The sequence below is a fragment of the Vipera ursinii genome, assembly GCF_947247035.1.
Source record: "Vipera ursinii genome assembly, chromosome: 2".
Taxonomy (NCBI): Eukaryota; Metazoa; Chordata; class Lepidosauria; order Squamata; family Viperidae; genus Vipera; species Vipera ursinii.
Window position 1 is genome coordinate 48,506,063 of NC_139513.1, and position 17,589 is coordinate 48,523,651.

General features: G+C 38.1%; 2 protein-coding genes across 2 annotated transcripts in view; both read right to left on the bottom strand.

Annotated features, from left to right (window-relative positions):
- The window catches only part of SRGAP3 (SLIT-ROBO Rho GTPase activating protein 3), a 205,769-nt gene that overhangs the window by 71,091 nt on the left and 117,089 nt on the right, over positions 1 to 17,589 (bottom strand). Inside the window, exons 4-5 of the mRNA XM_083357001.1 lie at positions 8,558 to 8,620; positions 2,690 to 2,875 (exon numbers count right to left, since the gene is read on the bottom strand). Coding sequence (XP_083213127.1) covers positions 2,690 to 2,875; positions 8,558 to 8,620 — 249 coding nt within the window. The remainder of the gene's footprint in view (positions 1 to 2,689; positions 2,876 to 8,557; positions 8,621 to 17,589) is intronic.
- On the bottom strand, positions 12,314 to 15,058 carry LOC310633379 (mitogen-activated protein kinase 1-like; the record flags this gene model as incomplete). The annotated part of the gene is given in 3 exon segments (XM_083351081.1): positions 12,314 to 13,266; positions 13,270 to 13,300; positions 14,874 to 15,058. Coding segments are annotated over 3 exon segments (1,164 nt in total). The 3' UTR covers positions 12,314 to 12,318.

Consider the following 17,589-nt stretch of genomic DNA (forward strand, 5'->3'; position numbering starts at 1 on the left):
TCTCCTAAGAATAGAATAGAATAGAATAGAATAGAATAGAATAGAATAGAATAGAATAGAATAGAATAGAATAGAATAACTTGGAAGGTATCTTGGAGGTCTTCTTCTTGGATAGTCTTGAGGCCCACCATCTGTAGGGCTGAAGTTTTCATGTGGAGAGCAGAGAGAATTTTCATTAGAGATGAAAGATGCAAGGAGAATCCAGCCATAACTGAAAGTCCATAACTTTGACAAAATACTCTAATTCATACTTAGAATATGGCCATGCATGCTCATTGCTCCACAATCCAGCACAAGATTTTTCTTTTGCTCTTCAGTCTTGAAAGACAATCAGTGGCTCTCTCAAGGTTAACTGCTGTTGGCAGCACAGGAGGGAAAGTGCACATTAACATATGGTGTTTCCTATTCCTTTCATTTCTATGGTTGGAGAGGCAAGGATGTAATTGTTAGGCAATAGCTGAAATATTTTCTCACATCTAGCTAATAGGGAAAAAAGTTCCCAAACTGAGAATGCCCTTCAAGTCCAAGGCTCATGATTTTTTTTTTTTTAAAAATGGTCAACTGCACATCTGTTACTCTAACTAAATCTGGATTGCTGGAATGCTGCCTGCCTGCCTGCCTGAATTCTTCTGTGCACTTTAACTTAAGATCTTGAGACTCCTATATATTAGCTGCTCTTTTTACTGCCTGTTAGCTGTGGAAAAGTGCCAGAAAGATGGCACGTAGCTGGAGTTTTGAGTCAGGCAGGCACCGTTCAACAGGAAGGAGAGCCTAGGGGTAAATTGTGGAGCGTTTCCACAGAGAGGGGTACATTACCTCAACAAGACCTGATGTGCTGAACCGTTAAGGAGAAAAGAACAACCTGTCAGGGAGAAAACCTTCAGAAAGAAAGATAAAAGAAAAAAATTCAACAGAAGCAAAACAGCTTTTAAGGTTTTTTCTCAGGCTAAGATTCCTAGAACCAACAATCATTTATTAGTATTATATGTTAGATTTATGTCCAATCTTCCTTGACCAACACACCTACCTCTAATTTTATCTCCCCCAAACCCTATGACAGTGATGGCAAACCTTTTGGAGACCGAGTGTTGTGATTCAGGGTCAGCCTGTGGGTTCGGCAGTTGGGTCGGACGATTCAGAGGAGGAGGAGGGGGTGTTGGAGAGCTTGCTGAGGATAGTATTGAGGCTCCACAGAGCCCTCAGCCAGGCCCCTCCCATCTGGTTACGATGCAGACCCAGCTGTGTGAGCCTGACAGCGTGGATGAAGATGACCCACAGCTGGCCCTGTTCAAGGACGTCCGACGCAGGAGGCAGTCAATCAGGAGTAAACAGAGGAAGGCAATGGGGCACCTCGGAAAGAGGCAGAGAGAAGCCACGCCCTGAACTGTTTAAAAGGGGAATGTGTGGGAGGGCTGGTTTGCTGAAGGCAACCGTTTGAATAGCTCCTGTTTCATGGTTCGTGTTTTGTTTGGCTCTGTTTGCTCTGTTTTATGTTAATAAATTTGGCAGCCTTAGTTCCATCCTCTTGCCGTTTTGTAAAAGGGGTTGTCCCTGCCTTTTCTGCAGGGCTGGTAGTAGGCTGGTACAGAACACCAAGTGCCCAAACCGCAACCAAAAATCCACTTATTTATCGCAAAGTGCCAGGGCCGCATCAGCATTGTGGTGCTCTCAGGGGGGAACCTCTGAGTGCCGCCTCTGGCACGCAAAAACCAGGGGTGCAAAAATGGGCCACCCTTCTGCAAGGCACAAAAACAGCCACCGCCACGCCACGGGGTGTAGATACAAGGCACTGCACTACGTAAGAATGGGGAAGAGCTAGTTGAGTATCACGCAGGCACTAGCCCCGCCCCATTTGCAGTGCATGCATGCTCACGGCCCCATGCGCGGACACACGCATGTAAAATGCTTTCCCCTCCCTTTTCTTCCAGTCCACCAATTGACAGTGGTTGGTGACCTCTGCTCTACCACCTCTACTCGAGCTTGCTAGTGGGCTGCTTTGCCTCCTTTGTGCTGGGCGGGGCTCCTGCTCTGGGCGGCAGTGGCAGCCTGATGGACCTGCTGCTGGTGGCCGTGGTGCGCGTGCCAACAGAAAGGGCACTGAGTGCCACCTCTGGCACGCGTGCCACAGGTTTGCCACCACTGCCCTGTGAGGTTAGTTAGACTGACAGAGAGAAAAGAATAGCACAAAGTCACACAATAAATGTTCATGACCAAAGGGAGACCTGTCTTTCTCCAGTAGCAAACTAACATCTTAACCACTATGTTACACAGGCTTTCTAGACACTTTATTGCCTCTGATCAGTTACATGCTGTTTACGATAATGTGATTAATTAGTTGTTTATTTATTTACTCATTCATTCATTCATGATTTATTTACGCGCTGGGCGGTGTACAATTTAATCAATAAAATTAAGCATGAAACACAGAGTATTACATCTGCTGTGTTGTAGAACACTGTATTATATATTCACATAATGTTTCCCCAACCACTGCAATATAGCCCATAATGCACTGGACACCACACTTTACTACTCTCCTTTAATCCCCTATTCATGTATCCACAGGAGATAGATCAATAGTGAAATGGGTGAGATAAGAACTAGAAACATCAGCAACATCCCAACAGTATATTCCTCAGTTCATTTTTGCCAATAGCCCGCCACATGGAAAGCATGTCGTCCTACTCACCTTTTCCTTCATCTTCTCAATCTTCTTAACAGAGCTGCGGCGCTGAGGCCTATCTTCATGCCGCAGCAGGTTCACACTGATGTCCCCTGCTTTGTTGAACTGCTTCTCTTCCTGCTTCTCAGCTTCCTTCAGCTTGCTTTCAGCACTGATACTCTCAGCATGATACATATGATAGGTCTTCATCACCTAAGACGAGGGAAGAACAACCGTTGGCACATGGAATGCATCTTTCATTCAAAAGTTAATGGAGGTGTATTAATGGTGGCTAGCTAATAAGTGCTCAGGATCTGTGATGGTACAAGAAATAAGAGACACCCCCCCCCAGAATTTTTTTAATATTATGTTTAGGGTTTTAATGTGCATTATGACCCTTAAAAGGGGCCTAACTTTCCATATAGATTATGTAGATGTTTTTCATGTGTATATGTATGAAAGAGAGAGGGGGAAGAACTTTATTTTAGATTACAAAGATTTTTTTAACCTCAGCTGTGTATCAGATGAAAATGGTCAAAGATTTCAATCAAGTTCTAAATCTCTTATTAGTCTGGAATACCAGTCAACCTGAATCTAACTCATACATGCAAAATGCTGCACACTTTTACACTGGGTTTTAATTTGGTGGATGTGGAGAATTTTAAATCTTTCACAACAGAAACATGTCTTTTCTTCACTTCCACATCAAAGCAGTTCTTGATCTGATTTTTTTTCCTGCTATCTTGGATGAATTAATAAATGTAATATAGGCATTACTCAGCATTAACATATGTAGTGTACAACGTTTATAGTATATGTGTATAAATTATCATACTATAAAAAGAATAATCCCATTCTTTTATAAGATATATTTATTTACAAAAAATGCGGACAAAATGTTAAGAAAATTTTGAGCATACATGCAAGGCAAAGTACATCAGAATTATATGCTTTTATGTATATTAAACAGGAACTTAATTCTTTTTTATACTTGAAACAGAATAGCCATATAAAGCAAAGATTTAGCAAGTGAGATCAAAGACCTGGTAAATTACTAACCATTATCTCTACTATAAAGACATCAAGGATAAAGTATTTAACTATTCTGACTCAATAAATCAGCTTTTTAAAAAAATAACCTTGATTTTATAATACTGAGTTCAATGTAACCGAGTAAAATTAATTATTTTTATAGAATACAGCACTTCCTAAGATTTCACATGAACAAGAGGCTAAAAGAAATTATAGATGCCATTAAATCTATAAAAACAAGAAAAGTCCTGACCAGATTGTTACCCTATTTAGTAGCATAATGATGTATTTCTTTGTCCCACTATTATTAAAGATTTAGTATTATACATTTTTTAATAAAGTTTTCTAGCCTTCTTCAGTGAAGCTCCTATAATTTTGATTTTTAAGACAAATAAGGATCCAGCTGTCTGTGCAATCTATCATCCAGGTTTTTTGTTAAATGTTAATGTGCAAATATTGATTGCAACCCTGACATGAAGACTGCAGAGATTATTATCTTCAGTCACTTATCTTGCAAAATCTGATTTTATCAAAGGTCATCGCCAACCCTTACTGATCCTTATTCACATGATAAACTCTTTGACAAGCCTAGTTTGAAACTGCAGAGGAATAATTTAGAAAGGTATATCGGGGCAAGTAGCAATATTAATACTTTAAATCAGTTTTCTGCCTTAAATTTTACAAACATAAAGACTTAATCCTATTTTTATACCTAATTTAATCTACACACCAGGTATCTCTCTATAAGCCTATTACCTTTTTTATGGAGTTTTCAATGTTGCTATTAGCTTGATGGACTGAGCTCATATAACATGTAATCTCTGCTTTTATTTCTGACTCTGCTCCTTTAATTCTGGGAAAAGTCTTTTTAATCTTTTCTCTCATTTTCACAGTACTCTTTACATAGTCTTAGTCTATCCGTTCATACTATAGAAGAGACCAATTATATATGGGTGAATCATTTGGAAGTATAGTTCACCTCAATTTATTTCAGATAGTAGACTGATTCTCCTTTCCTTGCACATAGCTCTTGGCAGACTCTGCTTATTGCTGTCCGTCCCATAATAATTCAGGTCTCATCCTTGCTGTCCAATGTTGTTTTCTTCTTGGACAAGTCTTCTTTAGACAAACTGATACACTTTATCTCCTTCTCTAACACGCTTCACTCTTCAGCACTGTCAGCAAGTCAGCAATACACATGCATGCCCTCCAGTCTTCCTTTCCTCTGATTTAACAACTAGCAAGTAGTTGGAGAATATACAGAGTTTCCTGTTTCGTCTAAGTAGCTGTAAATCTATTGTCTAGGTAGGAAGAACCTATATCTTCTCATGTCTTGGTATCTTTCCAATACATAACACAAATACAAATGTTGCACTTTTCCAGTCTATTACAGCTTCTATTATAGCTTTCTACATATATCTATGTGCTGTCTTCTATGCGGACTTTGTTCCACATGGATATTTGCTATTTGTAAGAACTCCGTAATAAAAGGTTATTAACAAATCAGTGGCTCACAGGCTTAAGTGATACTGTATTTATTTATTTTACAGGTTCTGTGTGCCTTCCCAGTCTTGATGATGCACAATACATACAAATGAGAAAAAAAAGAAAAAGAATCTAGATGTTCAGACTCTAGTAACATCCGCTTTAGTCAACTGTAATACACTTGATGTGGAATTGCCTTGGTCAACGAGAAACTTTCCTTTAAAAAAAATGGCACTTACAAGTTATTAATTGAGGCTGTATGGGCTACCTAATTTCACTATTACAGGGAATGTCACATCGTCTTCTCTGGCTGCTATCCAGGGTCGGTTGAAAGTAATAGATTTAATCTTTAAAGAAGAGCATTAGGTTATCCATGATCCTTGGAATGCATATGATTCTTGAATCCATTATTTTGGGATAAGGGTAGGGAGTAAATCAATCTTCCCAAAATGTTGTTTCTCAAATTGACTTAGAAACTACCAATCAATGGAGGCATAATTTTCTTTTTTTTTTCAGCAAAGTTTACAAGGCTCAAAAGCTTTTTTCAAATATGTAAATAAGCTTTATTTTCAAAACAACATGTTAAGGTGGCAATATGTCTTACTGGAGTATTCTATACAGCAGACAAGATACTGGGAATAGAATAAAATTAAAGAAAGAATACATAAGATAACCATTTTTAAATAACTGCACACAAATTTTTGTAAGTGCATTTTTTTTTATGCTGCAGTAGCTTTTGGCAGAATCTTTCACACACACAAAAAAACCCCGAAACAGGACATTTTGGCTTAGAGCACCTCATGTTATGTAACTATCTACTCGTCAACTTGAATTCAATCAATGTTCTAAAGGACTTGGCTGGATGTGCCTTAGCTGACATTTGGACTCTCCTCTGGGGTCTTTTCATTTTAGATTAGACCAGCTTTTCTGAATCTTGTCAACTTGAAGATATGTGGGCTTCAACTTCCAGAGCTCTCCAATCAGAAATGGCTGGGAAATTCTGGGGATTGAAGTCCACACATTTTCAAGTTGACAAGATGCACTGGATTAGAAAGTTGATTTGAGTTATAATCTATTACATTATTCAGGTGTCTAATGAAGTATGCACATATGCTGGTTTTCTCCACACAATTAATATTTTCCTGCAAGAGCTATAAGTACAGTTTTAATACTCATTATCTATTCTTAAGAAGATCCCTAGTAAAGAATATTGCGTTTTGTCTCCTTTGGTGTGCTTTCTCTACAATAAATACAAACATCAACTATATATTATTTTGTGTTGCTGAGGCAATGCATCATAATTAGATACTTTAGGCCCTGAATAATATACACTAGTTCCTATGATGCAAATATTTCACATAATCATCCTATTAAATTGAAATAGGAAACACATTTTTCCACAGAAGCGTACAAAATTCAGGTAGGCACAGCATACCAGGTAATTCCCAAACAAAAATGTTACATTCTCATAACGCATAGTGACATGAAAAAGATAACATACAAAGCAACTGTGAATCTAAGTTGAGAGTCTGCTATCTTAGATACAGTGTGGTTCAAAAACCCAGGCCTGAGATAATTCATCAATCCATGATACAATCCATGATCCAATCCTCCACTTGCTACTAATTTTTTCCTTCTACAGAAAACATTCTCCTTGTCTAAGACAAGGGTAACATCTTCCCAGTTAATGCCCTTAAATACCGAGCCGCTAAACAAGACCTAAAAATATCTTAGCACTTTATTTTTCAAGCATCCTGACATCAAATCATGATTTAGGAACCAATTTTTCTGTTTAGAAAAATATGCCACATATAGCACAAGAACTAGAGTATCCTATTGAGTGAATGGACTATTATAAAAATCAAACCAGCTGTGACAGTCATGCATAAATCTGAACTGTAACTCAGTTATCTTATTACAATCCCCATTCCTTTTTTTCTCACATATACAAAACCATTTTTTAAAAAATCTCTAAAAAATGCTGTTCTGTTTGCTAACTAGGTTTCTTTAAAGCAATAATGCCTGAATATTTAATAAAGCCATGATATTTTGACAAGGTTTAAGAATTTTGTAGCTACACAAAAATTTTAGGCCAGTGTATTTTGCTCATAATTGTTACACAGAAGCATTGTTCAGGTGGAATATCAGTCAAAACTGGTTTATAAATTGAATTAAACTGTAAGGAAAAACTTTGAATGTATTGCTTGAATATCTATAATCAAAAGGATACTGTAAACTGCAAACAAAGATTGTTAAATGAATGTAAGATGCCCTGTTGAATGTAGATTATCATGAATAATCTATTTGTGATTTCTAACTTTTTTGAATTTTCTTTTTCCACTTTTTTAAACAATGATTCTCATAGGCTACTTACAGCTGCATCAGGATCTCAGAAGTACCACATTACTTGCATATTCCAAGTTTTGGTTTACAAAACGTATCTTTCTTGTGGATCACTTCCTTTTGGATCACTTAAATCCATTACAAAAGACCAGGAAGTCTCACCAAGACCTTAGTTTGATCTATTTACATGTGATTTTCATCTCTAAGAAAGTTGCAAAATATGAAAAATGAACTGGTCTGACCGCTGGATCTGTGCAACCAGCTCTTTCCTTGGCTCCCATCCACTACTTTAGTTTCCTCAAATAACTTATATTCAGAATACAAACTGCCCCACCATGTGTTAAAATACTATGTTAAAATACTATAGTTAAGTTGTTTACCACCCAGCAGGTATACAATATATCTAAAGACACTTTACATCACTCTTCTGATTGCAGTATTTTCAATATTGCTAATATTTACCAACATTTTATTGTATTATAAGCCACTCTAAGAAACCTACTTTTGAATAGCAACATACCAGTGCTGACAATAAATAAGTAACAAATATGGTTAGAGGAGGAGGAGGGATATTTAAAACTATTTAAAATCAAGGACAGACAATGGTAGACCAAATTGTAAACATGTCAGAAGAGCTATTTTAAAAAAAGAAAAGTATTGCTACTAAGTGCCAGAACATCAGAAAAGCTACAATGGAAAAAAGAATTGGCCCAACGAGAAAAACATTCTGGAAAAATAAAGCTAAGAAATAAGATAAAATCGCCACTCCCATCTTTTACTGTAATAGATGATACAATTTCAGACTGATCCACAAATCATATTGAAGAAAATCTGTTTTAAGGATTGAAATACAATTCTGGTATAATTAGCATCCTTTTCCCTGATGAATCCTAATTGCTTGAAATATATCTGGAAATTTTCAAAACAGATCATACTAACTCTGTAGACACCCCCACCACACACACACATACACATGTCGTCATGTATACTTATTCCTGAGTGTTATGACACAAATGCCAGGGTAAAATTACTCACAGTATAGAGTTCATTCGTAACCTTCAAGAGTTCTTCATGCATCTGAAGACCAATTTCCTTGCTCTGCAACACAAAATGAAAACAGAGAGCTGAATATGTAAAGTTCCCAAGATCTGCTGTAAAGAAAAGAAAAACTTGCACTTTCAACATTCTTGAAGCTGCAGATAAACAAGGATTAGCATTGATCCTATAAAGCAGTGAACCTCGACCACTCATGTAAATGTCCACAGGCTATAGCAGGGGTGGGCAATTAATTTTCCCAAGGAGCCAAGGAGAAACTGGAGTTGTTATGGAGGGATGCCGCCCCGCCCCCACGGATGCCCCAATGGTGGCCCGCACCCCATAACATCAATGCCCCAGCCCCCCACCAATGCTGCTAATGCTGCCAAAACTGTAGGCAGGATAAGGAAGCTGAAGAACTAGATGTGACATGTGTGTCATAAAATGCCCAGGGCATTGGAGAAGTCATCAAGCTTTAAGCATTCAGATTTTTCCATCAATGATAAATATAACAAGAGGATGCCAGAACTATGTTCTTGGGGGAAAACGGACATTTTACTTATGTCCTTGGGATCCAGTTTCTCTGTCAAAATTATCAGTGGTACTTGATGCATAAAAGAATTTTCTGGTTAAAAATTAGGGCAGCTTCACTGTATGGCACTATAGGTTAAATCTGTAAAAGTTATCTTAAAAGACTTGTTTATATTCTTCACAGTGCCTAAGAACATTCTTGGCATAATGTGTTAAATATAACTGCAATGATTAGGATGAGCAGAAATAAAACACCTAGGAAGCAGAAATGAAGGCAAAGCAAGAATATAGATGAGCAAAAGATACAGGTCTAGCAAGAATAAAATATATCAAAAATTATGTATTTTAGATACAAGCTTCATTTTTCATGCCTTGATGTTACTTAGTTTGGTAATACCAACTTCAGAAAGCAACAAGAACCCAACAGTTTAATTGTACTATTGCGGGATGGTGACACAAGGTAAGTACATCAATTGTGCAACCAAGACCCTAACTTCATTCAAGAAGCCAAAAATTATAATTATAATGCACACATACACAATTTCTGCTTTGATTATGCAAAATTTTAATTTCATTCCAGAAGCCAAAATTATTCTATTTCCAGCAAAATATAGATTTATAAAACACTTGTTGCCATTGTTTGGATTTAAACTTGTTTCAATTATTCATACAATCCCTACTTGCTTATACTAATTTGTATCTAAAATTTATATAACAAATGCTCCATCCACATTTGACAAATGTTATCCTCGCAGGAGAGATTAATACAGCCAGATATGATTTCTAGACTTGTACCAAGTAAATTGATTGAGTTGCCCAGAGTTATTGACCTGGGTGGCACATAAGTATGGTTGGAAAATAAATTAAATATAGTAACAAGGCTGGCTAAAATTCAGACATCTATACATTTTTCCATGCCTTTTTTTGACAGATTGAACAGAAAACATTATTTGATATTTCATTCCACGCTGAAAAATGTGTTCTTCTCGTATAAATCCATTAATCTGTATTCTGAATTAAAGGTTATGTTATCATTGCTATTCCCTTAACTGGGGACTAGCAAAGATAACATAATCCCCAGTCATGCTAATGGAGGATGAAGGAAATTCATACAAGTAAAGGATGAAGCTTGCAATTCCATTATGTATTCCAGCCTTAAAAAAAGGAGAACATTTGCTTCTTAAATTGCAAGCAGATGGAAAAAGGCCCCCTCCTGTTATCTCTATTCAAACACTTAGTTTGCAACTGCTGTTCAGTGGCCAAGAAAATAAAGACACCACACAGATATCATACCCCAAATCTCAATATTTATTATAGATGGTGCTTCAATCCCTCCCCCATGTTAAACTGTTTAACAGTTACAAATGCTCTTTTTCCCCTTTTTGTGAGTGCTGTTAACCCATGCCATGAGCACATTCCTCACATATACACCTACATATGTGACTTTTAGTAAACAAAAGTGGGAAAACCAGGGCTTTTTTTCTCACAGAATGCTCAGAATGGCGTTCCAGCACCTTTTTTTTTTTTGCACAAAAAAAAAAGTTTTGCACAAGCTGTGCTACTCCCTACTGGCTTTCGAAAGCCAATAGGAAATGCTGCTGAGCCCGCCAAAAGACCCGGCTAGGAAACGTTGCACAGGCAAGTTGTCTGCAGCAAAGGAGAGTTGGCAGGAACTTTGTACCCCTCCCTGCTGCCCAACTACACCACCTCAAGTAGGTAAGTGAGGACCAGGAGTGGGAAGTGGGTTCTGCGGAGTCCATGTGGACTCCTTCCTTGTGCTCACCCGTGTCAGCCAGGCTGGTGGCCTACCCGGTGCTGGACCTGCACCACCGTTGCCTCGCCCTGCGTGTCTAAGTGGCCACCCTGGAGTGCCTGGCCCTCAACGCGATGCACGCTTCCACTGTGTTCTGTTCCCTCACCTTTGTAGAAACGTGTGACTGCTGATTCCCGACTCCTGGGGGGGAAAAGAGGAATCCCTAACCTCACTAAATGTCAATTTCGACCTTAGCATCCAGCCTGCAGCAATGTCAAACCGCTGCGCTGTCAGAGCGTGGCCCTGCCGTGAATTCCAACGAGGAGGCCATTGCTATAGCAACCCTGAGCATGCCGGGTCTTTCCTGGAATCATTTGTCTTTTCCGCGCCCTCTCCCATGAGGGGCCTCGACTTGGAAAGGCAGCAAGAAATAGATGCCTCTGCTTTCCCCCCAAAAGCAGGCGTACCACTCAAAGCAGAAAAGGAAAAGAGAGGGAAATATTTGAATACCTTTTTCTTAATTGGCTTAAACTCTTTGGTTGCGCTGTGCCCTGTTGGCAACTCTGTTACTTACTGAGAAAAAGTTGGTGAAATCGCTTCCCGGGGGCACAAAAGGAGGAAAGATTGCTGAGAAGTGCTCTTACCTGTACACTGGCATTGTGAAGATTCTGGATTTCCCTCAGCCTTCCTATCCTAGGAAGATCCAGCAGAGATTAACCAAAAAGTTCATCTCGGGTCTGAATTCCCATGCAGTGAAAAGGAGAGGGCTTGCAACTTCTGGTTGTAGTTATCCACATTTCTGCACACTGAGATAATCAGCCACTTATACAAATACAGAGCCTATCATGCTTATGGATTACTGATTCACATTTCCCATGGACTGTCTTCTGTCCATGGGAGGGAAGCTTGGTAGATTCTAAATTTCATAATTTTAGTTATTCTGTTGGCAGGGTATATATGAGAACAAGTTGCAAAGGTCTTTAAAACATATTTCTCACACATTTATATTTTTGAATCATAAATATTAAATCTTTGTTCTTTTCAATGATCCATCCTAATGCTTTAGAAATATAATTTCCAGTTTTAGCTACAGTAAGCAAGCAAATTGCACTAAAGCTAAATTTAACGTCACTTGTTAAAGATATTTACTATATTTCAGAATTAGTATTCTTTCAGTCACAATCTTACTCCTATTCAATTTAGCTGATTTTAAAATGCAATGTAAAAAAATCATAAGCACATAAAAAGAAAAACAGAAGAAACGGCTGCAAATTAACTCAACAGTTCTATGCTTAGCAACATTTCCATTTAATCAAAGTCCTTGCTCTTTCCAAATCTATTTCAGGGTTTACTTTCTTCTCTTTTTTTGATCATATATAATAATTTAATAGTTATCAAATGGTTACATTAAATACAAAAGAAGTGTGTCCATTTTACATAGTTAAGATTAAAACACTTAGATGTACCCTTATGCCATTTAGGATCTGTATCCTGGCTGGAATCTGGCAGTTTCCTCAAAAATTAGTTGTTTCAGTTTTTCCTTCGGCACGTTGTCCAGCTCCATATCAAATTTGAAAGGCGCTTCTGCTACAGGCTCATCGCTGGGATCGTAATATTGTTCTAGGTAGGGGTGAGCCAAGGCTTCTTCCACTTCAATTCTCTTGTGAGGGTTGAAAGTCAACATTTTATCCAACAGATCAAGAGCTTTGGGATCAGCATTTGGAAATAATCTGTTCCAGGGAACCTTATTTTTATATGGTAGAGAAAGTAAATAATTTCTCGCTTTCGCATTGATTATACAGTTCAGGTCTTCTTGGGAAGGAGACCCAAGAATTCCAAGAATGTGGTTGAGTTGATCAAGGTAGTGTTTTCCTGGGAAGATGGGTCTGTTTGATAGCATCTCTGCCAGAATACAGCCTACAGACCAAATATCAATAGATTTGGTATAACCCTTAGAATTCAACATGATTTCAGGCGCTCTGTACCAACGCGTAGCTACGTATTCTGTTAGGAAACCAGAAGCTACGTATTCTGTTAGGTCACGATCTGGGTCTGCCACACGAGCCAAACCAAAGTCACATATCTTGAGATCACAAGTAGTGTTTAGCAGCAAGTTGGACGGTTTGAGGTCCCTGTGCAATACGTTGGCTGAATGGATGTATTTCAGTCCTCTCAGAATTTGATAAAGGAAGTAACAAATGTGATCATTGCTGAGATGTTGAGTCTTTAAGAGTTTGTAAAGATCCATTTCCATGAGATCTTGCACAATGTAGACATCTTTCATTTGATCAATAGTTGGAGCCCGAAAGATGTCATTGATTCCAATACTATTTTCATGCTTGAAACGCAACAGGATTTTGATCTCCCTCAGGGTCCTTTGACAGTAAGTCTGGTGTTCGAAAGGGCTGATTTTCTTTATCGCGACTCAAACTCTGTTCAAATTATCATAGGCTGAACCTCTAGCTCATTATGCTGGATCGGAAAAAGGCAATCAGGGTTTACTTTCTATATATACACAAACAATGGGAAATGAGTTTCTGGGCTGGTTCAAATTTTTTTACACATTCCAAAAATTATGTCACGAGTGATGTATTTATAGGTATATAATTGACAGTACAATTGACAGTGCAACACGCCAAATGCTTCTAAAGTAAGAACCAAAATACATATATACACAATTTTTTCTCCCCTAAATTTTCAGGTGATGTATCTGTTTCATATAAATATAAAAGCATGATAGGCTCTGTATTTGTATAAGTGGCCGATTATCTCAGTGTGCAGAAACGTGGATAACTACAACCAGAAGTTCCAAGCCCTCTCCTTTTCACTGCATGGGAATTCAGACCTGAGATGAACTTTTTGGTCAATCTCTGCTAAATCTTCCTAGGATAGGAAGGCTGAGAGGGAAATCCAGAATCTTCACAATGCCAGTATACAGGTAAGTGCACTTCTCAGCAATCTTTCCTCCTTTTGTGCCCCTGGGAAGCCATTTCACCAACTTTCTCTCAGTAAGTAGCAGAGTTGCAAACAGGGCACAGCGCAACCAAAGAGTATAAACCAATAAATAAATAAATAAATAAAATTATATAAATAAAAGATTAACAAGATGAGAGTTCCAGCACCTTTTTTTAAGAAAAAAAGCACTGGGGAAAACCAACACAAAAGAAAAGAAAAAAAACAACCAACCCTGTCCTTTCTCCTTCCCACTCCCATGTAAGTCCCTCATTGTTGGTAGCTTTTACATGAAGGAGGGAAATCTGCTTTCCGTCCTGGCATTCTCAATGCTTGGCATAGGACAGGGCTAGGCAACCTTGGCTCTTTTATGACTCCTGGACTTCAACTCCCAGAATTCCTGAGCCAATAAAATTTGAGTACTATAATCCAATGAACCATAGTTTCATCACACAGGTATGCGTAGGTGCATGTGTATACACGTGCCAAGAAACCCACTTCTGTCAAAAAGTCCTGAATCTAAAAACCAAATCACTACTCCAAAACAATGTCAGCATTACAATCAATAGAATTAGGATGCGGTGGATGAAAACTATCAACATCTCCATGATCATACATACAGTACCTATCCCTGTTATAGAATATATGCTATGGAGAAAAATTTACATGAAAAGAATCGATCCATAATCAAAATGAATGATTTAATCAAGCCAGCATATACATATATTTTCATTTATCATCATTCACTGAGTTATTGAAAATAAATACTCATCACGTCAGAAAGCAAGCTAGAGAAACTTAAAATTGGGAGAAGCATACAATATATTCTCCATAAATATGTTGTGTTTGAGGCTCCACCAGATCTGAAAATATTCCATTATTGACTTTCAGAAGGGTTGCATTTCCCCATTTGAGACTTATCACAATCTAGGAACCCTTTTAGACTATCAGTTCCTGCTCATTAAGCAGGTGGAAGCTGTGGGCACAGTGTTTTGCACAAGGGCATCTGGTTTGTCCGTTGCAGGGGCCTCCTGGACTGGGACGACCTTCAGAAATTTATTCATGCCCTGTTTGCCTCACATTTGGACTACCATAATGCACTCTTCATGAGGCTGCTTTGAAGACCATCCAGAAGTTACAGATAGTCCAGAACAAAGCAGAACAGCAGTGAGGGATCCATTGTATATTAGACACATATAAGCTTGCTGCTTTTTCACTGATTGCCAGTTAATTTCAGTGTGCCGTGCACTTTCAAAGCCCTTCATGCAGCAGGCAATTGGAAGGACCCCTGACCTCTAGTGGTCTCTGCCCATCCAGTTCGGTCCAGCAGACTGGATGTACTCTAGGTCCCATTGATTAAAGAATGCCATCTTTCAGGATGCGGAAAGCATGCCTTCTCTGTTGCAATACCTGCCCTCTGGAATTTATGTGGCTTCCACCCTTAAGTCATTTAGGAAATTATCAAAAACCTACTTGTTCTTCTTGAGGACTTACGAGACAGGGTTATTGTGGCACACACAAACCCCCGCCCTTTCTTCCCCTTCATTTTGTTTGATTTGGAGATGATCTATTTTGATTTGGTTTTGGTATTTGTGCTATTTTACTGAGTTCAATTTTTATATGTTGTTTTTTTTTCAAGTAAGCCACCCAGAGTAATTGAGGAATTGGGCAGCCTGTAATCTAAATAAACAAATACATAAATAAAATATGGGGGGGGAAATCAGTCGAAGGACGCCTTGTTTGACCGTGAGCATGACAGTTTCTTTGCAAATAATTTCGGGGCCTTTTTGTTTTTCTATAAAAGGATAATGTTAGGAAGAGAAAGGCTTCCTAATTGGGGGACAGAAATATTTTCACTGCCAAGATCCAAGATGTTTCCTAGTTTGTAGCTTCAGTGTTTAGTTCTCAAAACTACTCTGCCATAAACCTTTCATAAAAAAAATAATTGCTACTGCACTAGGGAGGAGTTTTATTTAGCAACAAACCACAACCACTAGAGGACAAAGGCCCTTTGTCGTGATAAGTTTTGCATGACCATTTCAACAAATCAGTCTCACTTCTAAACAATATAAAGAAGTTGACAGACAGGTTTATACCTCCCTAAGCCACACCATCAACAGAAAAGTAAATGCTGTTTGAGTACACCAGCTCAGGGTAACTAATGAAAAGCCCTAGGCTAGATGCCCGAGAATAAATCATGTCTTTCAGGCAAAGGTTTTTATAACAAATGCCCCAGCTTTTGAAAGATGAGACCCTCTGATCCATCAGCAAACCAATCCCCAGAGCCTAATAATAATAGTAATAAAACTCCAGACCTGAATCATAAATCCAAAGCCAGCCAGTAGACATTCCTAACTACTATGCAGTTCTGGTCTGACCCATGGCTTCCATAGGATGTTATTCCACTCAGAACAGTAACACAATGCGATCACTGTACTATTAGAGACAGGCATCTCTAGCAAAAACAGACTTATGATATCATAAAACAGGTTATGCTTTATGGCTGCTGAAGGAAAGCAGGCCAGGAAATTCTAGTAGTAACAAAATGCTGTTTGTGAAAGAAGAAAAAAAGTTATTTTTGCTAGGTAACAAGAGCTGAAGTATTTTTATGGTCAATTATAGAATTATCCAAGGAATAGCTAATCATTTTTTTTTCCTTATTGTTTCTGCTCAACCCACCACATCTAGCAGGAAGTTCATGCTCCGGGACCCCTTTATTCAACAATATCACCTTGTTGGATCCAGAACGATACCTTATATGTGGCAGTGCCTGCCTTATGGAACATTTTTCTCCTAAAGATCCAGATAGCCCTGCTCCTGGTAGCCTCTTGTAAAACCCTGAACATCGTGCAGAGTCACTGGGAGTCAAGCAGCATATAAATTTAATTTAAATTTAACTTATGGTGGTGATGATGAAGATGATGACCTGGCTAACTCTGGAGTTTAGGCAAACTCTGTTGTTGATGTCATTTTTTGATTGGAAGGTATCATTAGGCTTAATAGGTTATTGCTTTTTAATTGTTAGATTTTTAATCCATATATACCATTGAGAGTTACCAATATGGGATGGGCAGCCATATAAATTATTTAAGTAAATAAAAATAAATGAATTATTAGCTGGACTACTTTCAGAAACAAAGAAAAGATGTCTGTTTAAATAATAGAAATAATGGATTATATGAATTAAAATGGATATGGTTCTCAACGCAGTTTCCCATGCATGAGCAACTCAACTACACTTAATAAACTCCCTGTCCCCACCTTACTTTTTATATTTCCTTTGAGTGCACATATGCATGTATGTAAAAAGGTATTCAAGCTTTCTTAATTCCAAGAATATATTTGGCTCTATACAATCCCAATTTTGCAAAAGCATATAAATCTTCCCACAAAATTCCAAACATCAGTTCAACATGGTTAGGGATCCCTGAAATAAAATATGGATTCTCAAAGTCAGGAACAACTACCCAATTAAAGATAAAATCATCATCATCATCATCATCATCATCATCATCATCTTAATCATTATCTATCTACTGCAGGATGAAGGCCTCTTCCTCATGTTTCCAACCAATACGTTACTGAGCTTTCTTTTGACAATTGGGCCCACAATATTTGCTGATGTCATCAATCCATCTTGTTTTAAATCTCTTTCATGGACACTTTTTATCAAATGGAATCCATTCTATGACTGCCTTGGTCCACCTGCCATCATTCCTTCTTGCTATGTGTCCAGCCCATTTTCATTTCAATTCTAATACAGATCAATATTTCATAGCTCTTTGTCAGAACTAAA